General features: G+C 40.3%; 2 protein-coding genes across 2 annotated transcripts in view; both read left to right on the top strand.

The window, feature by feature from the left end:
* LOC134034357 (uncharacterized) overlaps positions 1-19,242 on the top strand; it is a 43,516-nt gene extending 24,274 nt beyond the window's left edge. The window contains exons 7-10 of the mRNA XM_062478883.1: positions 1,096-1,965; positions 4,941-5,884; positions 12,897-13,701; positions 18,248-19,242. Coding sequence (XP_062334867.1) covers positions 1,096-1,965; positions 4,941-5,884; positions 12,897-13,701; positions 18,248-19,242 — 3,614 coding nt within the window. The remainder of the gene's footprint in view (positions 1-1,095; positions 1,966-4,940; positions 5,885-12,896; positions 13,702-18,247) is intronic.
* A 4,731-nt stretch (positions 19,243-23,973) lies between these two features.
* LOC134038204 (zinc finger protein 721-like) overlaps positions 23,974-26,233 on the top strand; it is a gene marked incomplete at its 3' end in the record, with an annotated part of 119,226 nt that continues 116,966 nt past the window's right edge. Inside the window, exons 1-2 of the mRNA XM_062483761.1 lie at positions 23,974-24,423; positions 24,570-24,779. Of these exons, the coding sequence (XP_062339745.1) occupies positions 23,974-24,423; positions 24,570-24,779 (660 nt within the window). The remainder of the gene's footprint in view (positions 24,424-24,569; positions 24,780-26,233) is intronic.

The raw sequence follows: 26,233 nt of genomic DNA, 5'->3' as shown, positions 1-26,233 counted from the left end.
AGTGGAATAGATCGTTTTCAGTGATACACGTCTCGTCGCAGCAATTTAAAATGTTCTAGAAGAGGGGTTTTGTGTTGGCCTCAGAGGCATGTATACCAGAACATGACATCGAGACATGTTATCATTCTTCATGTTGAATATACATTCACACAGAGAAGCCTGACTCACCTTCTGAAGGGTATGACTTTACCTTCGTTCATCCAGCTTCATAAACAGAACACAGTGACATGGCTTTTGTTTTTTTTTATTGAGTAAATATCTGAGGATGGTCGGTATTTTTGTGAGTCAATCTTCATAATAGTTGGTAAATGCAAAAAGATCCCAGCCTGTGTGTGTTGGGCGTCTGGTTTTGGAGAGGCCCTCTCTTACTGGATGATAAATGTAGGAACCTTAAGGTTCTGTATATAAATAGTATTTCGCAAACCTGGACTTTGTGGTCACAAAAAAAAATCACCTTCATTGGAACATGTAATATGAATCATCTTAGACCAACAGATCAATGATAAGTAAATATGCAGGATGAAAAAGATAAATGAAGATAATGGCATAAATGGAATACAAACACAGACTGATATGTCTCTGTGGTTTTATTTGCTATGTAAAACGAACATGTGTCTCTTTTGTACCATGTCTAATCATATAACCTATAATTTTTGAAGAAAACCAAATTACTATAAAGAAGAGTTGTATGCCAAATAAGTTTTGTCACAGTGTTTTGTGTTTCTCCAGTAAAAATAAACCTGTGAAACATACATCTTTCACCAAATGATCAACATTACATATGCAAAATGGCCCATTATGACAGACATTAGATGTCATTTATATGTGAAAGCTGCAGATCCCCTACTGGACAATCATATTTGAATATGGGCGGATACTAGACAGAGAGGACACCTTAAGGCTCCAGAGAGACTACAGAGACTCAACCAGAGAGACTGCAGAGAGACACTCGACCAGAGAGACTACAGAGACTCAACCAGAGAGAGACTCAACCAGAAACAGCAGTAACCAGAGAGAAACAAGCTTCCAGACACTACATCCAGGATCCAGAAAGACCAGACAGAGAACCAAGAGAGAGCTGAGTTATGGAGACACATCACTGTGACACATGTGGGAAGACCCTTTCCTCATCCAGTAGCCTCAAGCAGCACATGAGGATCCACACAGGAGAGAAGCCCTACAGCTGTGACCTTTGTGGTAAAACCTTTAGGCATGCTAGTGCTTTGACAGCTCACTGCAGGATCCACACAGGAGAGAAGCCCTACAGCTGTGATTTCTGTGGTAAAACCTTTAGACAGATTGGGTATTCAACAGTTCACCGCAGAATCCACACTGGAGAGAAGCCCTACAGCTGTGACCTCTGTGGTAAAACCTTTAGCCGGGCTGACAATTTCAGATTTCATAGCAGGATCCACACTGGAGAGAAGCCCAACAGCTGTGACCTCTGTGGTAAAACCTTTAGACAAGTTGGGAAATTAACAGTTCACCGCAGAATCCACACAGGAGAAAAGCCCTACAGCTGTGACCTCGGTAGTAAAACTTTTAGACAGACTGGGGATTTAACAGTTCACTGCAGAATCCACACTGGAGAGAAGCCCTACAGCTGTGACCTCTGTGGTAAAACCTTTAGGCATGCTAGTGCTTTGACAGCTCACTGCAGGATCCACACAGGAGAGAAGCCCTACAGCTGTGACCTCTGTGGTAAAACCTTTAGACAGACTTGGGAATTAACAGTTCACTGCAGAATCCACACTGGAGAGAAGCCCTACAGCTGTGACCTCTGTTGTAAAACTTTTAGACAGACTGGGGATTTAACAGTTCACCGCAGAATCCACACTGGAGAGAAGCCCTACAGCTGTGACCTCTGTGGTAAAACCTTTAGCCGGGCTGACAATTTCAGATTTCATAGCAGGATCCACACTGGAGAGAAGCCCTACAGCTGTGACCTCTGTGGTAAAACTTTTATACAGGCTGGCCATTTCAGAGCTCACTGCAGGACCCACACAGAAGAGAATATCTAAGCAGCACACACATTTTTAATTTGTTTATTTTATTATAAATTCATGATCATGTTTTTTTGATTATCTAAATAAAGTCTTATTTAGAGTCATTTTGACACCATACTTTCAGAGTCAAGTTCCTCTATGGATACAATGTTGTACAATGTAATATCATTTTTTGTTAAGTTGGGCAACTAAAGTGTTGAGATACACAACTCATTAATGATTTTCTCTTTTAGAGAGAATCATTGAGTGTCCCAGTTGTGAATGATTTTATGAGGCAAGACTTGCCCCCAACAAACGCACCCATGAAGTTCGTTCAGCGTCAATGCACCCCTTCAGCCCTGTTATGCTGGTGTAGTGAGTGCCTGAGCCAAGGACACTGGACATCAGGTAATAAGCAATAGCAATAGATCCATCATAAAAGGAATACATATTTTGAATTCTACAGCTGTGACCTCTGTGGTAAAACCTTTAGCCGGGCTTACAATTTCAGAGCTCATAGCAGGATCCACACTGGAGAGAAGCCCTACAGCTGTGACCTCTGTGGTAAAACTTTTATACAGGCTGGCCATTTCAGAGCTCACTGCAGGACCCACACAGAAGAGAATATCTAAGCAGCACACACATTTTTAATTTGTTTATTTTATTATAAATTCATGATCATGTTTTTTTGATTATCTAAATAAAGTCTTATTTAGAGTCATTTTGACACCATACTTTCAGAGTCAAGTTCCTTCATGGATACAATGTTGTACAATGTAATATAATTTTTTGTTAAGTGTGGCAACTGAAGTGTTGAGATACACAACTCATTAATGATTTTCTCTTTTAGAGAGAATCATTGTGTCCCAGCTGTGAATGATCTTATGAGGCAAGACTTGCCCCCAACAAACGCACCCATGAAGTTCGTTCAGCGTCAATGCACCCCTTAAGCCCTGTTATGCTGGTGTAGTGAGTGCCTGAGCCAATGACACTGGACATCAGGTAATAAGCAATAGCAATAGATTCATCTTAAAAGGAATACATATTTCTAATTGTAATTTTAATCTACGATGAGGTTCATTTATGTAGAGGCAAAATACTTTGAATGATGGAGAATAAAACATTGTGGTCTTTGGTCAAATTGAAAATAAAGTAAAATCATCTGTGGCAGTTGTTTGTCGTTTGAATTTTGTAATCTTTGCCCTTGCCTGAGACTGCAAACAATACAGGTGTTGTACCGAAATCGGTGACCTATCGAAAACAGATTAGCAAAACTGGCAAGGAACAACAAAGAATTACAATTGGTTTAGCACATTTGTTCGTACTGAAATCACAAAACTCTTAGCACACACTTAACACAAGTCTGTGAATTAAACTGTGGATACTTTTGTAATTGCTTTCACACAGAATTCCTTGAATGACTGCAATATGTTTGTTCAAATCATTATAGTTACATTTCGTGAGACAGCTAGTCCTGCCAGGAAAATTAGCCATCGATGAGCCATATTGTTGTTGACCCTTTACCTCAAAAGTCAGATTTACATAACGGTCTGGCGGCTGGCGCACACCTGGAGCCTCGAGGATCACAATGTAGACTTACAATGTAAATTGGTGTGTGAGTGTTGCCTATGAATATAATTCACAGCACAGAATAGATTCTCAATGAGTTGTCAGTGAGTAGGCCTACATGGGCATCTGTTGCATAATCACACATTAAGTCGCGGACCCATCACGATAGGACTGATGAGTGTAGCATCAGACCAAAAACGAAATAGTCTGTGGCTGTCTTGATTTACTACCGAGTAGTGCAGCACAGGCTACCGCTGCCATCTAGTGGTAGACTGTGGTAATGCACGCAACCACACTACTCCCATATAACGAGTGGAATAGATCGTTTTCAGTGATACACGTCTCGTCGCAGCAATTTAAAATGTTCTAGAAGAGGGGTTTTGTGTTGGCCTTAGAGGCATGTATACCAGAACATGACATCGAGACATGTTATCATTCTTCATGTTGAATATACATTCACACAGAGAAGCCTGACTCACCTTCTGAAGGGTATGACTTTACCTTCGTTCATCCAGCTTCATAAACAGAACACAGTGACATGACTTTTGTTTTTTTTTATTGAGTAAATATCTGAGGATGGTCAGTATTTTTGTGAGTCAATCTTCATAATAGTTGGTAAATGCAAAAAGATCCCAGCCTGTGTGTGTTGGGCGTCTGGTTTTGGAGAGGCCCTCTCTTACTGGATGATAAATGTAGGAACCTTAAGGTTCTGTATACAAATAGTATTTCGCAAACCTGGACTTAGTGGTCACAAAAAAAAATCACCTTCATTGGAACATGTAATATGAATCATCTTAGACCAACAGATCAATGATAAGTAAATATGCAGGATGAAAAAGATAAATGAAGATAATGGCATAAATGGAATACAAACACAGACTGATATGTCTCTGTGGTTTTATTTGCTATGTAAAACGAACATGTGTCTCTTTTGTACCATGTCTAATCATATAACCTATAATTTTTGAAGAAAACCAAATTACTATAAAGAAGAGTTGTATGCCAAATAAGTTTTGTCACAGTGTTTTGTGTTTCTCCAGTAAAAATAAACCTGTGAAACATACATCTTTCACCAAATGATCAACATTACATATGCAAAATGGCCCATTATGACAGACATTAGATGTCATTTATATGTGAAAGCTGCAGATCCCCTACTGGACAATCATATTTGAATATGGGCGGATACTAGACAGAGAGGACACCTTAAGGCTCCAGAGAGACTACAGAGACTCAACCAGAGAGAGACTCAACCAGAAACAGCAGTAACCAGAGAGAAACAAGCATCCAGAGACTACATCCAGGATCCAGAAAGACCAGACAGAGAACCAAGAGAGAGCTGAGTTATGGAGACACATAACTGTGACACATGTGGGAAGAGCCTTTCCTCATCCAGTAGCCTCAAGCAGCACATGAGGATCCACACAGGAGAGAAGCCCTACAGCTGTGACCTTTGTGGTAAAACCTTTAGTCAGGCTGGGCATTTCAGAGCTCATAGCAGGATCCACACTGGAGAGAAGCCCTACAGCTGTGACCACTGTGGTCAAACCTTTAGGCATGCTAGTGCTTTGACAGCTCACTGCAGGATCCACACAGGAGAGAAGCCCTACAGCTGTGACCTCTGTGGTAAAACCTTTAGCCGCGCTGACAATTTCAGATTTCATAGCAGGATCCACACTGGAGAGAAGCCCTACAGCTGTGACCTCTGTGGTAAAACCTTTAGACAAGTTGGGAAATTAACAGTTCACCGCAGAATCCACACTGGAGAGAAGCCCTACAGCTGTGACCTCTGTGGTAAAACTTTTAGACAGACTGGGGATTTAACAGTTCACCACAGAATCCACACTGGAGAGAAGCCCTACAGCTGTGACCTCTGTGATAAAACCTTTAGACAGGCTGGGGATTTAACATCTCACCGCAGAATCCACACTGGAGAGAAGCCCTACAGTTGTGATCTCTGTGGTAAAACCTTTAGCCAGGCTTGCCAATTCAGAACACATAGTAGGATCCACACTGGAGAGACGCCCTACAGATGTGACCTCTGTGATAAAATCTTTAGACAGGCTGGAGATTTAACAGTTCACCGCAGAATCCACACTGGAGAGAAGCCCTACAGCTGTGACTTCTGTGGTAAAACCTTTAGCCAGGCTGGCAGTTCCACAGTTCACCGCAGAATCCACACTGGAGAGAAGCCCTACAGCTGTGACCTATGTGGCAAAACCTTTAGACAGAATGGGGATTTAACATCTCACCGCAGAATCCACACTGGAGAGAAGCCCTACAGCTGTGACATCTGTGATAAAACCTTTAGCCAGGCTAACAGTTTCAGAGCTCACTGCAGGACACACACAGAAGAGAATATCTAAGCAGCACACACATTTTTATTTTTTGTTTACTTTATTATAGTTTCATGATCATGTTTTTTTGATTATCTAAATAAAGTCTTATTTAGAATCATTTTGACACCATACTTTCAGAGTCAAGTTCCTCTATGGATACAATGTTGGAACAAGCAAGACAGGCAAGAATTATACCTTATTAGGTTCCTCCGGTAGGAGGGAACCTATTGTTATTGTTGGTATTCTTATTAGGTTCCTACGGTAGGAGGGAACCTATTGTTATTTAGGTTCCTCCGGTAGGAGGGAACCTAGTGTTATTGTTGGTATTCTTATTATTATTATTTTTCTTCTCCTTGCGCCCCAATATCTCAAAAAGTCCCTAGTCATAAATTTTCTAATTTGGCACATTGATACTACATCCAAGTGGGTACCCCCACACCAAATATGGGCCACATCGGATTATAAGGGGCGCCACAGGCCACGCCCAAAAGTCCGATTTTCAAAGTGATGGCATTTCCACCCCATTGCTCCAATTCTTCTGAAACTTGGTGTGCATGCCTCATTTTTCATGAGGAACAAAAAAGCCTCAAGGACCCATAAGGTCCGCTATGATGGATTTTCCTGTACTGTGATAATTTGGGAAAACCTTCAAAATTCCTCTCCTTTTGAACCAAAGGTGAAATTGACTTGAAATGTGGTACAGATATGTATCATTGACGTATTTAAAAACGTTACTTAAGGCAATTGAATCAAGTACAAAATGGCTGAAATGGGTGTATTTATGTAAATGTCCACATTGCCTCAATATGTTTGTGTCACTAAATCAAATGTATTTTTGAAGGATGGTTCAAACCTAATAAGCTTTAAGGTGACATGCCTCTGAAGTACCATGCAAAGTTTCACCTTGATATGTCAAAATATGATTGAATTAGAGCTGTTTCAACCTTGGCTGAATCTAACAACGCTTACCACAGGAGAAACAGCTTACTTTTTCATACAGTAACTGAACATGACAACGTTTAACACTGAGAATAGCTCAATGGGCTGGGACAGTGACCTGCAAAGTATAAGGTCGTAGATTTGAATCCAGCAACAGTGTTTGATCCTGTCTTAAATTTAAATATCTGCTTAGTTAAACAGGATGACATCGTTCTGAAGTACCATGCGCAATTTCACCTTGATATTTCAAAAGATCATTGAATTACAGCTGTTTAAACTTTGGCCAAATCGAACAATCCGTGCTTCAGGAGAAACGGCTTCCTTTTTTTGTACAGTAACTGACCACGTATACGCAGCCTTGAGGGTAGCTCAATGAGTTGAAACGGTGTCCTACAAAGTGCAAGCTCACAGGTTCGTATCCAGGCACAGTCTATTGGCCTGTCATAATTTTGATTACTTGTTTAGTTAAACAGGCAGACATCATTCTGAAATACCATGCGCAATTTCACCTTGAAATGTCAAGCGTTTCTTAACCTTTGTCCCAAAGCTGACCAAAAACTAATACTCATATCACGCAGTCGGAGCACAGCTAGATAATCAGCGTCAGCACCCTTGGGTACCCAGCATGCAGTGCGGCATATCAAAAAACGCAAAGACTTGTGGAAAATAGTTGGTTACAACAGCCGTGCAAGGGATTTCAGTTGTTGTGTTCGTTCAGTTAGATGTTTGTAATGTTATTGTTTGTTAGTTAATATAATCTTGTTGGTCACCCTGATTGTGCATGTTGTGTAGTTTAATGGGACCAGAGAGTCGGCTGATGTACTGTCACAGGCTATTCTCGCAAGGAGCTGAATATGAGCGCTGCCCTAGAACAGTTGCCCACATGACTATTGTTTGTTGTGCATTGACTAAGAGTCTGGAAAGAGATCAACTCAAGAAGAGTTTCAGTATCCTATAAAAAGTTAATACTCAGCCCTTACTAATCATAAAATCTCAGCAGTTGGTGTGTAGCAGAGAGGCTAGAGAGACTGACTAGTAACCTTATGCTCATGAGTTCAAATCCCCGTTCAGCCTATTATTGTTGGCCAAACATGAAGTAGTTTTGCTCTCTTGTTGTCCAAGTCTCGATCTTCTACAGTGTACATGTTTATAATATTTTGCCATTTTGCGGAGGAACCCGCATCGCTGCTTGCAGCTATATTTAGGTTCCTCCGGTAGGAGGGAACCTATTGTTATTGTTGGTATTCTTATTATTTTTCTTCTCCTTGCGCCCCAATATCTCAAAAAGTCCCTAGTCATAAATTTTCTAATTTGGCACATTGATACTACATCCAAGTGGGTACCCCCACACCAAATATGGGCCACATCGGACAATAGGGGGCGCCACAGGCCACGCCCAAAAGTCCGATTTTCAAAGTGATGGCATTTCCACCCCATTGCTCCAATTCTTCTGAAACTTGGTGTGCATGCCTCATTTTTCATGAGGAACAAAAAAGCCTCAAGGACCCATAAGGTCCGCCATGATGGATTTTCCTGTACTGTGATAATTTGGGAAAACCTTCAAAATTCCTCTTCTCTTGAACCAAAGATGAAATTGACTTGAAATTTGGTACAGATATGTATCATTGACGTATTTAAAAACGTTACTTAAGGCAATTGAATCAAGTACAAAATGGCTGAAATGGGTGTATTTATGTAAATGTACACATTGCCTCAATATGTTTGTGTCACTAAATCAAATGTATTTTTGAAGGATGGTTCAAACTTAATAGGCTTTAAGGTGAGATGCCCCTGAAGTGCCATGCAAAGTTTCACTTTGATATGTCGAAATATGACTGAATTACAGATGTTTGAACTTCGACCAAATCTGACAATGCTCGCCATTGGAGAAACAGCTTTTTTTATTATCCAGTTTTGTGTAATCCATGTCTGGGAATGGCTCAATTGGCTGGTAAGCAAATGGTTGTAGGTTCAAAACCAGTCAGAAGCATAGTTTTAAATTTTTTATTCTGGCAAAACGGTTTCTAGTCTTCCGATCAATCCTCAATATGTTTGTGTCACTAAATCAAATGTATTTTTGAAGGATGGTTCAAACCTAATAAGCTTTAAGGTGACATGCCTCTGAAGTACCATGCAAAGTTTCACCTTGATATGTCAAAATATGACTGAATTACAGCTGTTTGAACTTGGACCAAATCTGACAATGCTCGCCATTGGAGAAACAGCTTTTTTTAATTATCCAGTTATTGAGCTTTGTGTATTCCATGCCTGGGAATGGCTCAATTGGCTGAGATGTTGTGCTGGTAATCAAGGTTCAATACCAGTCAGAGGCATAGTTTTTAATTTTTTATTCTGACCAAACGGTTTCTAGTCTCCCGATAAATCCTCCGGTTGTAAAACATAGCAATGCGTGTTTATTTGAGCCCATCACAACACTACGATCATCTGTTTAGCAAGACTGTGTAAACCACTGCAAAACAAGCCAGGTTCACCACAGTAGCTAGCTACTTGTAGTCTACGCATGGTAGAGATAACTCTAATGGTTATCTCTAATGAAGTAAATTAATTGTTCAGGTGGATCCCTTGCCTGTTGCACAAATTCATTTCAGTAAGGACACATCCCCACTGATGCTAGGCATGATTTGAAATTTGACAAGTTATGGCACTCCTAACAACCTTTTTAAAAAAACTATGAGTAAGTTATTCTTTACAGCAGCAACCCAGTCATTCCGTTGTCCCGTTTTTATAGGAAATGTACAAGCAGTTTCAACTTTGGACGAATCTTACAATGCTTACCACAGGAGAAACAGATTATTTTTTTATACAGTAACTGAACATGACAATATTCAGCACTGAGAATATCTCAATGGGCTGGGATGGTGACCTGTAAAGTATAAGGTCGTAGGTTGGAATCCAGCCATAGTCTTTTGGCCTGTCATAATTTTGATTATCTGTTCAGTTCAACAGGATGACATCATTCTGAAGTACCACAAACAATTTCACCTTGTTATGTGAAAATGATTGAATTAGAGCAGTTTCAACGTTGGCTGAATCTAACAACCCTTACCACAGGAGAAACAGCTTACTTTTTTATACAGTAACTGAACATGATAATATTCAACACTGAGAATAGCTCAATGGGCTGGGATGGTGATCTGTAAAGTATAAGGTAGTAGGTTAGAATCCATCCATTATCTTTTGGCCTGTCATAATTTTGATTATCTGTTTAGCTAAACAGGATGACATCATTCTGAAATACCATGCACAATTTCATGCAATTTCACCTTGAAATGTCAACTGTTTCTTAACCTTTGTCCCAATGCTTGAATGTATGATATAACTGCGTGATAAGATATCACTTCCTGTCTCAATGTCTGATCATGGAAACAGCAAAGCGCTCTATATTGATTTTCATGTAGCATTGCAACATTGTTGACCAAAGCTAATACTCTGCCCTTTCTATTCAAAGAAACAGTTCTATATCTCAACAGTTGGTGTGTAGCAGAGAGGATAGAGAGACTGCTTTGTAACCTTATGCTCATGAGTTCAAATCCCCATTCAGCCTGTTGTTGGCCAAACATGAAGTAGTTTTGCTCTCTTGTTTTCCAACTCTCGATCTTCGATAGTGTACATGTTTATAATATTTTGCCATTTTGCGGAGGAACCCACATCGCTGCTTGCAGCTAGATTTTTGTATTGTTGTTTACTATGTCATAGTGTTTTAGTTTCATGGTCATGTTTTTATTGATTATCTAATTAAAGTCTTCATTTTTACACCATACTTTCAGAGTCAAGTTCCTTCATGGATACAATGTTGTACAATGTAATATCATTTTTTGTTAAGTGTGGCAACTGAAGTGTTGAGATACACAACTCATTAATGATTTTCTCTTTTTAGAGAGAATCATTGTGTCCCAGCTGTGAATGATCTTATGAGGCAAGACTTGCCCCCAACAAACGCACCCATGAAGTTCGTTCAGCGTCAATGCACCCCTTCAGCCCTGTTATGCTGGTGTAGTGAGTGTCTGAGCCAAGGACACTGGACATCAGGTAATAAGCAATAGCAATAGATTCATCTTAAAAGGAATACATATTTCGAATTGTAATTTTAATCTGCGATGAGGTTCATTTATGTAGAGGCAAAATACTTTGAATGATGGAGAATAAAACATTGTGGTCTTTGGTCAAATTGAAAATAAAGTAAAATCATCTGTGGCAGTTGTTTGTCGTTTGAATGTTGTAATCTTTGCCCTTGCCTGAGACTGTAAACAATACAGGTGTTGTACCGAAATCGGTGACCTATCGAAAACAGATTAGCAAAACTGGCAAGGAACAACAAAGAATTACAATTGGTTTAGCACATGTGTTCGTACTGAAATCACAAAACTCTTAGCACACACTTAACACAAGTCTGTGAATTAAACTGTGGATACTTTTGTAATTGCTTTCACACAGAATGCCTTGAATGACTGCAATATTTTTGCTCAAATCATTATAGTTACATTTCGTGAGACAGCTAGTCCTGCCAGGAAAATTAGCCATCGATGAGCCATGTTGTTGACCCTTTACCTCAAAAGTCAGATTTACATAACGGTCTGGCGGCTGGCGCACACCTGGAGCCTCGAGGATCACAATGTAGACTTACAATGTAATTGTGAGTGTTGCCTATGAATATAATTCACAGCACAGAATAGATTCTCAATGAGTTGTCAGTGAGTAGGCCTACATGGGCATCTGTTGCATAATCACACATTAAGTCGCGGACCCATCACGATAGGACTGATGAGTGTAGCATCAGACCAAAAACTAAATAGTCTGTGGCTGTCTTGATTTACTACCGAGTAGTGCAGCACAGGCTACCGCTGCCATCTAGTGGTAGACTGTGGTAATGCACGCAACCACACTACTCCCATATAACGAGTGGAATAGATCGTTTTCAGTGATACACGTCTCGTCGCAGCAATTTAAAATGTTCTAGAAGAGGGGTTTTGTGTTGGCCTCAGAGGCATGTATACCAGAACATGACATCGAGACATGTTATCATTCTTCATGTTGAATATACATTCACACAGAGAAGCCTGACTCACCTTCTGAAGGGTATGACTTTACCTTCGTTCATCCAGCTTCATAAACAGAACACAGTGACATGGCTTTTGTTTTTTTTTATTGAGTAAATATCTGAGGATGGTCGGTATTTTTGTGAGTCAATCTTCATAATAGTTGGTAAATGCAAAAAGATCCCAGCCTGTGTGTGTTGGGCGTCTGGTTTTGGAGAGGCCCTCTCTTACTGGATGATAAATGTAGGAACCTTAAGGTTCTGTATATAAATAGTATTTCGCAAACCTGGACTTTGTGGTCACAAAAAAAAATCACCTTCATTGGAACATGTAATATGAATCATCTTAGACCAACAGATCAATGATAAGTAAATATGCAGGATGAAAAAGATAAATGAAGATAATGGCATAAATGGAATACAAACACAGACTGATATGTCTCTGTGGTTTTATTTGCTATGTAAAACGAACATGTGTCTCTTTTGTACCATGTCTAATCATATAACCTATAATTTTTGAAGAAAACCAAATTACTATAAAGAAGAGTTGTATGCCAAATAAGTTTTGTCACAGTGTTTTGTGTTTCTCCAGTAAAAATAAACCTGTGAAACATACATCTTTCACCAAATGATCAACATTACATATGCAAAATGGCCCATTATGACAGACATTAGATGTCATTTATATGTGAAAGCTGCAGATCCCCTACTGGACAATCATATTTGAATATGGGCGGATACTAGACAGAGAGGACACCTTAAGGCTCCAGAGAGACTACAGAGACTCAACCAGAGAGACTGCAGAGAGACACTCGACCAGAGAGACTACAGAGACTCAACCAGAGAGAGACTCAACCAGAAACAGCAGTAACCAGAGAGAAACAAGCTTCCAGACACTACATCCAGGATCCAGAAAGACCAGACAGAGAACCAAGAGAGAGCTGAGTTATGGAGACACATCACTGTGACACATGTGGGAAGACCCTTTCCTCATCCAGTAGCCTCAAGCAGCACATGAGGATCCACACAGGAGAGAAGCCCTACAGCTGTGACCTTTGTGGTAAAACCTTTAGGCATGCTAGTGCTTTGACAGCTCACTGCAGGATCCACACAGGAGAGAAGCCCTACAGCTGTGACTTCTGTGGTAAAACCTTTAGACAGATTGGGTATTCAACAGTTCACCGCAGAATCCACACTGGAGAGAAGCCCTACAGCTGTGACCTCTGTGGTAAAACCTTTAGCCGGGCTGACAATTTCAGATTTCATAGCAGGATCCACACTGGAGAGAAGCCCAACAGCTGTGACCTCTGTGGTAAAACCTTTAGACAAGTTGGGAAATTAACAGTTCACCGCAGAATCCACACAGGAGAAAAGCCCTACAGCTGTGACCTCTGTAGTAAAACTTTTAGACAGACTGGGGATTTAACAGTTCACTGCAGAATCCACACTGGAGAGAAGCCCTACAGCTGTGACCTCTGTGGTAAAACCTTTAGGCATGCTAGTGCTTTGACAGCTCACTGCAGGATCCACACAGGAGAGAAGCCCTACAGCTGTGACCTCTGTGGTAAAACCTTTAGACAGACTTGGGAATTAACAGTTCACTGCAGAATCCACACTGGAGAGAAGCCCTACAGCTGTGACCTCTGTTGTAAAACTTTTAGACAGACTGGGGATTTAACAGTTCACCGCAGAATCCACACTGGAGAGAAGCCCTACAGCTGTGACCTCTGTGGTAAAACCTTTAGCCGGGCTGACAATTTCAGATTTCATAGCAGGATCCACACTGGAGAGAAGCCCTACAGCTGTGACCTCTGTGGTAAAACTTTTATACAGGCTGGCCATTTCAGAGCTCACTGCAGGACCCACACAGAAGAGAATATCTAAGCAGCACACACATTTTTAATTTGTTTATTTTATTATAAATTCATGATCATGTTTTTTTGATTATCTAAATAAAGTCTTATTTAGAGTCATTTTGACACCATACTTTCAGAGTCAAGTTCCTCTATGGATACAATGTTGTACAATGTAATATCATTTTTTGTTAAGTTGGGCAACTAAAGTGTTGAGATACACAACTCATTAATGATTTTCTCTTTTAGAGAGAATCATTGAGTGTCCCAGCTGTGAATGATTTTATGAGGCAAGACTTGCCCCCAACAAACGCACCCATGAAGTTCGTTCAGCGTCAATGCACCCCTTCAGCCCTGTTATGCTGGTGTAGTGAGTGCCTGAGCCAAGGACACTGGACATCAGGTAATAAGCAATAGCAATAGATCCATCATAAAAGGAATACATATTTTGAATTCTACAGCTGTGACCTCTGTGGTAAAACCTTTAGCCGGGCTTACAATTTCAGAGCTCATAGCAGGATCCACACTGGAGAGAAGCCCTACAGCTGTGACCTCTGTGGTCAAACCTTTAGACAGGCTGGCCATTTCAGAGCTCAATGCAGGACCCACACAGAAGAGAATATCGAAGCAGCACACACATTTTTAATTTGTGTTTACTTTATTATAGTTTCATGATCATGTTTTTTTGATTATCTAAATAAAGTCTTATTTAGAGTCATTTTGACACCATACTTTCAGAGTCAAGTTCCTCTATGGATACAATGTTGTACAATTTAATATCATTTTTTGTTAAGTTGGGCAACTGAAGTGTTGAGATACACAACTCATTAATGATTTTCTCTTTTAGAGAGAATCATTGAGTGTCCCAGCTGTGAATGATTTTATGAGGCAAGACTTGCCCCAAGTTTGTTCAGCGTCAATGCACCCCTTCAGCCCTGTTATGCTGGTGTAGTGAGTACCTGAGGCAAGGACACTGGACATCAGGTAATAAGCAATAGCAATATATTCATCATAAAAGGAATACATATTTCGAATTGTAATTTTAATCTACGATGACATTGCGAGGTTCATTTATGTATAGGCAAAATACTTTGAATGATGGAGAATAAAACATTGTGGTCTTTGGTCAAATTGAAAATAAAGTAAAATCATCTGTGGCAGTTGTTTCGTTTGAATTCTGTAATCTTTGCCCTTGCCTGAGACTGCAAACAATACAGGTGTTGTACCGAAATCGGTGACCTATTAAAAAAAAGATTTGCAAAACTGGCAAGCAACAACAAAGAATTACAAATGGTTTAGCACATTTGTTCGTACTGAAATCACAAAACTAGCACACACTTAACACAAGTCTGTGAATTAAACTACTTTTTTCATTGCTTTCACACAGAATGCCTTCAATGACTGCAATATTTTTGTTAAAATCATTATAGTTACATTTCGTGAGACAGGTAGTCCTGCCAGGAAAATTAGCTATTGATGAGCCATATTGTTGTTGACCCTTTACCTCAAAAGTCAGATTTACATAACGGTCTGGCGGCTGGCGCACACCTGCCAGGATCACAATGTAGACTTACAATGTAAATTGGTGTGTGAGTGTTGCCTATGAATATAATTCACAGCATAGAATAGATTCTCAATGAGTTATCAGTGAGTAGGCCTACATGAGCATCTGGTGCATAATCACACATTAAGTCGCGGACCCATCACGCTAGGACTGATGAGTGGAGCATCAGACCAAAAACAAAATAGTCTGTGGCTGTCTTGATTTACTACCGAGTGGTGCACACAGGCTACCGCTCCCATCTAGTGGTAGACTGTGGTAATACACGCAACCACACTACTCCCATATAACGAATGGAGTAAATCGTTTTCATAAAGTGCAATGATACACGTCCCGTCGCAGCAATTTAAAATGTTCTAGAAGAGGGGTTTTGTGTTGGCCTCAGAGGCATGTATACCAGAACATGACATCGAGACATGTTATCATTCTTCATGCTGAATTTACATTCACACAGCCTGATTCACTTTCGGAAGGCTATGACTTTACCTTCGTTCATCCAGCTTCATAAACAGAACCCAGTGACGTGGCTTTAGTTTCTTTATTGAGTAAAAATCTGAAGAAGGGCAGTATTTTTTTGAGTCAATGTTCGTAATAGTTGGTAAATGCAAAAAGAGCCCAGCCTGTGTGTGTTGGGCGTCTGGTTTTGGAGAGAGGCCCTCTCTTACTGAATGATAAGTGTAAGAAACTTAGGTTCCTTTACTGTCCTGTGTTTCTTAACACATGTCGACAGCCAGCCTAACTCCTTTCATATAGACGCGAAGTCAGGATGTAGCTTCCAAGCTCCAGGTTTTTTTAATGAAACAGAGTAAAACTGAAAGTATACAAAAAATATGTTTTACAAATATGATATTCAATTACAATCCAATTTGACAGAATAAAGGTATAATAGTCTCTTGAGGTCTTCTGTGTTATTTCGTTAGTATGCTACAGTAGCACATTTCATGGCAGCAGGAAAGGTGATATACAGATAATCAGAGAAATAACTGAAATTGCTAAGATCTATCTTACAATTAACTGAAAGTATTTCTGTATGGTACTTACAGACGATGCGATCTAAGAAATTAACATAAATACAAGGATCGATATGGTTTGGGATTAAGAGAGTAGTCTTGTTGTTTGTGTTATCAACGTAAAAAATGAATTATTTCAGAGCCGGCTTCTGTTACCGTGGAAACAATAAACAATAACACGAGTCAGCTGTAGCTGCTGCAAATGACCAACGTAAAAAGGCCGAAATTCTAAAATGGCCACTAGATGGCGCTAAACTGCTAAGCCTATTCTCTATGCTTGCTAAGGGCAGAACAGTTCCTATAAACAGTATTTCGCAAACCTGGACTTTGTTCACCAAAAATGTTCACCTTTATTGGAACATTTCATATGAATCATCTTAGCCCAACAGATCAATGATCAGTAAATCTTCCTATTCGGAACCGTGATTACCGGCTTTCTGCTGATTGGATTGGGCGCTGCCCTGTGTAAGGCAGAGTTTCTGGATACATGTACAGCGTGTGTCTCTGTAAGGTCAAGAGGTCATGCAGCGAGGCCCCCTCTGAGCAGAATATAGCATGCAGTCCAGACTGAGGGGAGACAGTGAGGAAAATCATGTACAACTAAGGCTTATGTGATTAACGACCACTTCACCTGCTGAACGTTCTAGGGTGTCAATACACTGACCACTGAAGACCCGTTAAGGAAGCAATTCTGTGTCATTCTATATATGTAATGTCCAACTCATGTATTTAAGCACAACTGAGAGACAGAGTTCTCACTCATGCCATCAGCTCGTCTTGAACTGTTTGATCCGGGCTGCTCGACTAATAAACCAAAGTCAACTCCTTTCCTTTGTCGTGACTCCTTCCGGCCTGCCTTCTCCAGAATTTACATCTTATCACCTGGTTTATCGGAAAATTGATGAAAAGGTAACATTACATTTAGCAGACGCTCTTATCCAGAGCGACTTACAGTAAGTACAGGGACATTCCCCCCTAGGCAAGTAGGATGAAGTGCTTTACCCAAGGTCACAACATCATTTGACACGGCCGGTAATCAAACTGGCAACCTTCTGATTGCTAGCCCGATTCCCTAACCGCTCAGCCACCTGACCCCTAACAGCTGTCAAAAGCCCCCTAAGGCTGCCCGACATGATTGATGCGCTGCGCAGAGCTGTTGCAGCTCAGACTGTGGCTTTTAACCGCACTTTGGATAACAACACAGAGAAGCTTGCGGCGAGTGCTGCTGCGAGACTCTCTTGCAGCCCCTCCGGGCCGTGGAGATCTCGTGCAGGAGTGCATGGAGAATACCAAATCAAATTCCTAGTATCTGTATACATGGCGAAATAAAATTGAATTGAATTGAATTAAATTTGCAGGATTAAAAAGATAAATGAAGACAATGGAATAAATAGAATACAAACACAGACAGATATGTCTCTGTGGTTTTATTTTCCCTGTAAAACGAACATGTGTCTCTTTTTTTACCATGTCTAATCATATAGCCTATAATTTTGAAGAAAACCAAATTACTACAAATAGGAGTTGAATGCCAAAAATGTTTTGTGTTTCTCCAGTAAAAATAAACCTGAGAAACATACACCTCTCACCAAATGATCAACATTACATATGCAAAGTGGCCCATTATGAAAGACAAAATATGTAATTTATATGTGAAAGCTGCAGATCTCCTACTGGCCAATCATATTCGATCATGGGCGGAGACTAGACAGAGAAGACTCCTTAAGGCTCCAGAGAGACTACAGACACTCAACCAGAGAGACTACATAGAGACTCAACCAGAGAGACTACAGAGACTCAACCAGAAACAGCAGTAACCGGACGGAGAATCAACCAGAGAGAAGCAAGCTTCCAGAGACTAGATACAGGATCCAGAGAGACCAGACAGAGAACAAAGAGAGAGCTGAGTTATGGAGAAACATCACTATGACACAGGTGGGAAGAGCCTTTCTTCATCCAGTAACCTCAAGAAGCACATGAGGATCCACACTGGAGAGAAGCCCTACAGCTGTGACCTTTGTGGTAAAACCTTTAGCCAGACTGACACTTTCAGAGCTCATAGCAGGATCCACACTGGAGAGAAGCCCTACAGCTGTGACCTCTGTGGTAAAACCTTTAGTCAGGCTGGGAATTTCAGAGCTCATAGCAGGATCCACACTGGAGAGAAGCCCTACAGCTGTGACCTCTGTGGTAAAACCTTTAGTCAGGCTGGGAATTTCAGAGCTCATAGCAGGATCCACACTGGAGAGAAGCCCTACAGCTGTGACCTTTGTGGTAAAACTTTTAGCCGGACTGACACTTTCAGAGCTCATAGCAGGATCCACACTGGAGAGAAGCCTTACAGCTGTGACCTCTGTGGTAAAACCTTTAGTCAGGTTGGGCATTTCAGAGCTCATAGCAGGATCCACACTGGAGAGAAGCCCTACAGCTGTGACCTCTGTGGTAAGACCTTTAGCCAGGCTTGCAATTTCAGAACTCATAGCAGGATCCACACTGGAGAGAAGCCCTACAGCTGTGACCTTTGTGGTAAAACTTTTAGCCGGACTGACACTTTCAGAGCTCATAGCAGGATCCACACTGGAGAGAAGCCTTACAGCTGTGACCTCTGTGGTAAAACCTTTAGTCGGGTTGGGCATTTCAGAGCTCATAGCGGGATCCACACTGGAGAGAAGCCCTACAGCTGTGACCTCTGTGGTAAAACCTTTAGGTATGCTAGTGGTTTGACAGCTCACTGCAGGATCCACACAGGAGAGAAGCCTTACAGCTGTGACCTCTGTGATAAAACCTTTAGCCAGGCTTGCAATTTCAGAGTCCACAGTAGGATCCACACTGGAGAGAAGCCCTACAGCTGTGACCTCTGTGGTAAAACCTTTAGCAACGCTAACAATCTCAGACGTCACAGCATGTCCCACACTAAAGAGAAACCCTAAGCAGCCCACATTGACTATTTATGTCAAACAAATGACCTATTGAAGAGTTTCTTGCACATCTATGATAGAAAAACCTAGTGGGTGAAGTTTTCCCAGAAATCACCTCCTGAGAGAACTTCTTTATGACCCACAGCTGGAAGAACTACTTGCCTGCACCTACTAGGACAGCACATGTAGAAGATCAATAACCAGAACAAGCAAGACAGTCAAGAATTATACCTTATTTTGTATTGTTGTTTACTTTATTATAGTGTTTATTGTTTCATGCTCATGTTGTTATTGATTATCTAATTAAAGTCTTCATTTTGACACCATACTTTCATAGTCAAGTTCCTCTATGGATATAATGTTGTACAATGTAATATCATTTTTTGGCAACTGAAGTGTTGAGATACACAACTCATTAATGATGTTCACAGCTGTAGGTAGGCACACAAGAATGGCATCCTCCTGCCACGCCCAGGCAGATGCTGGCACCCTGATTGGTCCACAAGGCAACAGACACACACACACTAGTCGTCCTACGAAGGAGAGAAAACAAGATTAGGACAAGAAGTGTGCACGTGCATGTCTACTAAATAAGTCTTAATCTTGTGGCTTCTGGTGGCTGTAAACAGTATACATTATAGATACTGTTTATGAAGTATGTTGGTGATATCTTCCTTAAATTAGTGTTGTGTCTTCTCTGTGTGTGCCTAGCCTATCACCAAGAGCCATAGGGGCTCATGCTGAGGAGCTGGGAAGAGGGGTTTGGCTAAACATGACAATAATTGCAGTATTAGTAGTGCTGTTTTGTTTCAATGGGTCTAATATTTAAGTTGAGTGCTCAAAAGCTTCATGAATTTATTTTCTATTTTGTAATTCTCCGTTTTGAAATAAAACTTGAGACACACGCAATAGAGACAGAGTATATTATTATCATTGGATTTAAAATGTGCAATTCCAATCCAAAGTCATTTTATAGTTCATTTGCATGTAATGCATATTGTGTAGGCTAATCATATAGCCTATAATTTTGAAGAAAACCAAATTACTATTGTAAGAGCCAAATTCATTATTTCATGTGTTATAATAATTTAGTTAAAAAATATTTAAAAAGGTAACTGAAGATAAATAATTTCATTATGATTTGAAAGAATGTTTAGGTTAAGGATTTTAGCATTAGGACCTAGGCTTTGGAAAGACCTGTCTGAGGACATTACATTATACAGTTAGGTCCATAAATATTTGGACATTGACACAATTTTCATCATTTTGACTCTGTATACCACCACAATGGATTTGAAATGAAACAATCAAGATGTGCTTTAAGTGCAGACTTTCAGCTTTAATTTCAGGGTATTTACATCCAAATCAGGTGAACGGTGTATGAATTACAATACATTTTATATGTGCCCCCCCCCCCCTTTTTAAGGGACCAAAAGTAATTGGACAATTGGCTGCTCAGCTGTTCCATGGCCAGGTGTATGTTATTCCCTCATGGGAGTTCGTTATTTCATTGACAAGGAGCAGATAAAAGGTCTAGAATTCATTTCAAGTATGGTATTTGTGTTTGGAATCTGTTGCTGTCAACTCTTAATATGAAGTCCAAAGAGCTGTCACCATCAGTGAAGCAAGCCATCGTTAGGCTGAAAAATCAAAACAAACCTATCAGAGAGATAGCAAAAACATTAGGTGTGGCCAAATCAACTGTTTGGTACATTCTTAAAAAGAAAGAACGCACTGGTGAGCTCAGCAACACCAAAAGACCCGGAAGACCACGGAAAACAACTGTGGTGGATGACAGAAGAATTCTTTCCCTGGTGAAGAAAAACCCCTTCACAACAGTTGGCCAGATCAAGAACACTCTCCAGGAGGTAGGCGTATCTGTGTCAAAGTCAAAAATTAAGAGAAGACTTCACCAGAGTAAATACAGAGGGTTCACCACAAGATGTAAACCATTGGTGAGTCTCAAAAACAGGAAGACCAGATTAGAGTTTGCCAAAAAAACATCTAAAAGACCCTGTACAGTTCTGGAACAACATCCTATGGACAGATGAGACCAAGATCAACTTGTACCTGAATGATGGGAAGAGAAGAGTATGGAGAAGGGAAGGAACTGCTCATGATCCAAAGCATACCACCTCATCAGTGAAGCATGGTGGAGGTAGTGATATGGCGTGGGCATGTATGGCTGCCAATGGAACTGGTTCCCTTGTATTTATCGATGATGTGACTGCTGACAAAAGCAGTAGGATGAATTCTGAAGTGTTTCTGGCAATATTATCTGCTCAGATTCAGCCAAATGCTTCAGAACTCATAGGACGGCGCTTCACAGTGCAGATGGACAATGACCCGAAGCATACTGCGAAAGCAACCAAAGAGTTTTTTAAGGCAAAGAAGTGGAATGTTCTGCAATGGCCAAGTCAATCACCTGACCTAAATCCAATTGAGCATGCATTTCACTTGCTAAAGACAAAACTGAAGGGAAAATGCCCCAAGAACAAGCAGGAACTGAAGACAGTTGCAGTAGAGGCCTGGCAGAGCATCACCAGGGACGAAACCCAGCGTCTGGTGATGTCTATGGGTTCCAGACTTCAGGCTGTCATTGACTGCAAAGGATTTGCAACCAAGTATTAAAAGTGACAATTAGATTTATGATTATGTTAGTTTGTCCAATTATTTTTGGTCCCTTAAAAAGGGGGGGGGGGGCACATATAAAATGTGTTGTAATTCCTACACCGTTCACCTGATTTGGATGTAAATACCCTGAAATTAAATCTGAAAGTCTGCACTTAAAGCACATCTTGATTGTTTCATTTCAAATCCATTGTGGTGGTATACAGAGCCAAAATGATGAAAATTGTGTCAATGTCCAAATATTTATGGACCTAACTGTAAATACACCAGATTGTGCACATAGAAAGTACAGCAGAAGATCAAGAACCAGAACAAGCAAGACAGGCATAATTAATACCTTACTTTTTTAATGGATGTTTACTATATTATAGTGTTTATTGTTTCATGATTGTGTTGTCATTGATTATCTAATTAAAGACTTCATTTTGACACCATACTTTCAGAGTCAAATTCCTCTATGGATACAATGTTGTACAATGTTATATCATTGTATGTTAAGTTTGGCAACTGAAGTGTTGAGATACACAACTCATTAATGATTCTTTCTTTTAGAGTTCTCTCTTTTTAGAGAATCATTAAGTGTCCCAGAGCTGTTGACTCATTGGATGAAACCAGAAGATATACTAGTCTATCTCAATGCCAGGAACTTCTCTGTGTGTGTGTGTGTGCTTGTGTTTGTCTGTATTTTATTGAATGGGCTTTTAGGGCAGCAAGTTTCCCATGATTGGGATGGTGCTTGGGACCCATGTCTAGCATGTTTTAGATGTTCCCTGGTCAAACACACCTGATTTAAATGAATGTTTGTTATCAGGCTTCTCCTGAGCTTCATAACAACCCATTCATTAGAATCAGGTGTGTTGGAGCAGGGAAACAGGCAGGACAGTGAGTCCCGAGAACCAGGGTTGAGGAATACTGACTTAGAGTATGTTCTTATTACAGCAGGGCAGTAAAATAGTCATTTCTAGTGTTTTCTGTATCATTTGTGTATTTTTGTATTCAGCTTTTTAATTTAAATGATGACGGGTGGGGCTCTCCAAGTTCACAAGGGTTTTGCACAGACACACATCAGCTATTTTGAAGCCACAACCATCAATGTTTAAGATTTAAAGTGACTCCTATCAGCTGTTATCATGCCGGTTGACAGGTTCACTGTGTTTACTGCTGAGAGATTTAGCCAAAACAGCTTGGTATTAGTAGTAGTAGTAGTATTGGTAATTATTATACTGTACTATTGGACCATTGATTGACAGTTTCAGTGAGAAAGATTTCTGTTTCTTCCTCCTGCCTATGTTTGATGATGTCACAATGGGGGTCCATGATGACATCATCATAGCAGATAGCTTGGGTTACAGTTGAATGTTTGTGCAAGACCTTTCTAGATTTCTACCTCGATCTGTACTGACACTTTTACAAGCAGAATGCTACTCTGAATCCGTAAGTACCTTTTTCATGTGCTCTTGTTATTTATGCTACATATTTAGGAGTTGTGCTCAAAAATCGATTTATTATTGAGTCGATATTTAAAATAAGTTCCAGAAGTTGAAATCATCCTTCGGTATATATGATGATAGGTGTCTTAGTTTTTGTAATTTGCGTTACTTCTTGTCAGGCAACTTTTCTGATTAGAATTCAGCAAAGTTTCAACTTTTCCGTTACTCTGCTTTAGGTTTTACGGTTGCTTTGGTTTCAGATTATTGCTAATTAGGCCCAGCCTTTTTTTATCAAGCTTCAGGTGACAAGACCAGAAAATGATGCATGTCGGCAATATATTGTAGAAAATTACTATTTACACAGTTATTTTGCTTTAGAGAATATTGTGCTGTTTATTACAAATCAACCTTTGGGGCACTTCAGGACATGCCGTAAACCAAGTCATTTTCTTACTTGAAGATACATGCGCCATGTTTTTGCCATGAAATAGCCCTATGTTAGAAAAACATCAGAGAATGAAATGTCCAGCGGGCGAGTCAGAATTTTGTCACAATAGCTATGATGTCACAAAGCAATGTGTCATTTCTAATGTGTCATATCTGTTGGTCATAATGAGTAAAATAACTATAAAAGTTGATGTCAACACTGCAGTCACTTTCCATTCCAAACAGAACAGAGAACATGAGCGTATTTCCAGAAAAGAAGCGGATGGATAAGAAAAAGAAAGAACGGACACCGGTGGTAAAAAGCGGGCCACAGATACTGGCTGAACAGAGATGGGCCCGGAAGATGCAGGCAGCAAAGAAGGATGCTGAATCGAGGTTTATAATTAAAAGGTGGGTAGACCTGAAAAATGCCTTACAGAAGCCGCCTGAAAAGAGGCTGGCAGAGCTAAGGGAGGCAGAGAAAAGGCTGGCAGAAGACAGTCTGGACATGCAGAGGCAGGAGAGGTGGAGAGAGTGGAGGCAGAAGGAGCGAGAGCTGTGGGAGGCAGAGCAGAGACAGAAAGAGCAGGAGCTCAACTCCTCCAAGAAGAAACTTGAAGATCTGCAGGAGACACCTCACACACAGGTGCTTAAGTCTCCTACCATCTTGGAGGAGTTGAAGATGTTGGATGAACTGCTTGAGGAGGTAAGACTATATGCCAACATGTCATTTGTTTTTTACTTCAGAAAATGTCCTTTTTTGTTGGGTATTCCATTACAGTGCTAACTATTTTCTTGTCTCCAACACAGACAGAAGATATCAAATTTCCATCAATGTCCCCCATCCATCAGCCAGTCTCCCCAACCCCCACACCCCTGCCACTGGGTAAAGATGGAGCATACTTGGGCCTCACCACCACCAAGCCCCTGGAAGCTCAGGCCAGGCACCCCCACGGGGTCAAGCATCCCACCTGCACACCTCTTCCTAAGGACACTCGAATCTACACCCACCCCTTGGCCAACCAGGAGGAAGGATTAGAGAGTGGATTGGCAAAGATGAAAGTACTGGAGGCATCTGTTGGGGAGAGTTCCAACAGTGACATATTGAAAAAAATTGAGAATGAGATAAAGGCTGAGGAGGGGAAAGCAGCAAAGAAAGAGAGGGAGTTCATAGAAAAGCAGAAGAAAGCAGAAAAGCTGGCGCAGGAGAAGATGGAGAAGAAACAGAGGAAGCAGCTGGAGCAGGCAGAAAAAAGAAACATGAAGATTCAAACAAAGCTGGAGAATGAGAGACGCAAAATGAAAGATCTAGAAAGGAAAGAGATGCAAAGGTTAGCAGAAGAGCAAAGAAAGGAAATGAAGAAGAAAGAAAAGGAAGAGAAAAAGTCAGAAAAAAGAAAACTGGAAATGGAGTCTTTGCCAAAACGTGGCTTCTTCGAGAAGATAAAGAGGGCCTTTCATTTCCACTGATAAGAGAGACTTTCCATCTACGGTAACACCAACCCTGACAAGCATCAGGGACTGCCCTCCTTTCTGTCATCACCATGTCAGCAATGTTTTTTTTTCTGCTAACCCTTCCAAACAAGAAAGTTAAACGTCTACACCTTTGCTCAGTCATTTGGATCACTGGCACACTTACCAACTTTCAACAATTGTTGAAAGAACAAGAACCTTGTGGAACTTTTGAAGGTTCCTCAATTTGAAACTGTGGATGAACCTCTTATGGTGCTTTGAGGAAACTTCAAGAAAATGTTCTTAGAAGAACCCCTTCACATTGAAGAACTTTTTGAAGCTCTGTGAAGAACCTTTATAGAAGTTGTGTTGTGTTGTAGTAGTAGTAGTAGTAGTAGTAGTAGTAGTAGTAGTAGTAGTAGTAGTAGTAGTAGTAGTAGTAGTAATAGTAGTAATAGTAGTAATAGTAGTAATAGTAGTAATAGTAGTAGTAGTAGTAATAGTAGTAATAGTAGTAGTAGTAGTAGTAGTAGTAGTAGTAGTAGTAGTAGTAGTAGTAGTAGTAGTAGTAGTAGTAGTAGTAGTAGTAGTAGTAGTAGTAGTAGTAGTAGTAGTAGTAGTAACAACAATAATAATAATAATAACAATAATAAAGGTGAAACAGCAGATATTTTGAAGCATGTTTTTATTTACATATCAGACTTTTGATAAGTATACAACAATAATGATTCTGGGTTGATCCTTTCTAATTTGCAAAAATTGTTAAATAGAAATCTCAATGAATACAAAATATTACATTATACATTTAGAGCAAGACATTTGCCATTTTAATTACCCTTATTGGTACTTCATTTGACTTATTGTACTATTGGACCATTGATTGACAGTTTCAGTGAGAAGGATTTCTGTTTCTTCCTCCTGCCTTTGTTTGATGATGTCACAATGGGGGTCCATGATGACATCATCATGGCAGATAGCTTGGGTTACAGTTGAATATTTGTGCATGACTTTTACAATCACTGTAGAGTGAGACAGCGTAGTCCTGCCAGGAAAATTAGCAATCG

The sequence above is a fragment of the Osmerus eperlanus genome, chromosome 2 (assembly GCF_963692335.1).
Source record: "Osmerus eperlanus chromosome 2, fOsmEpe2.1, whole genome shotgun sequence".
Classification (NCBI taxonomy): Eukaryota; Metazoa; Chordata; class Actinopteri; order Osmeriformes; family Osmeridae; genus Osmerus; species Osmerus eperlanus.
Note: the sequence above shows the minus strand (reverse complement) of the source record. Positions and strands in the feature narration are given on the sequence as shown.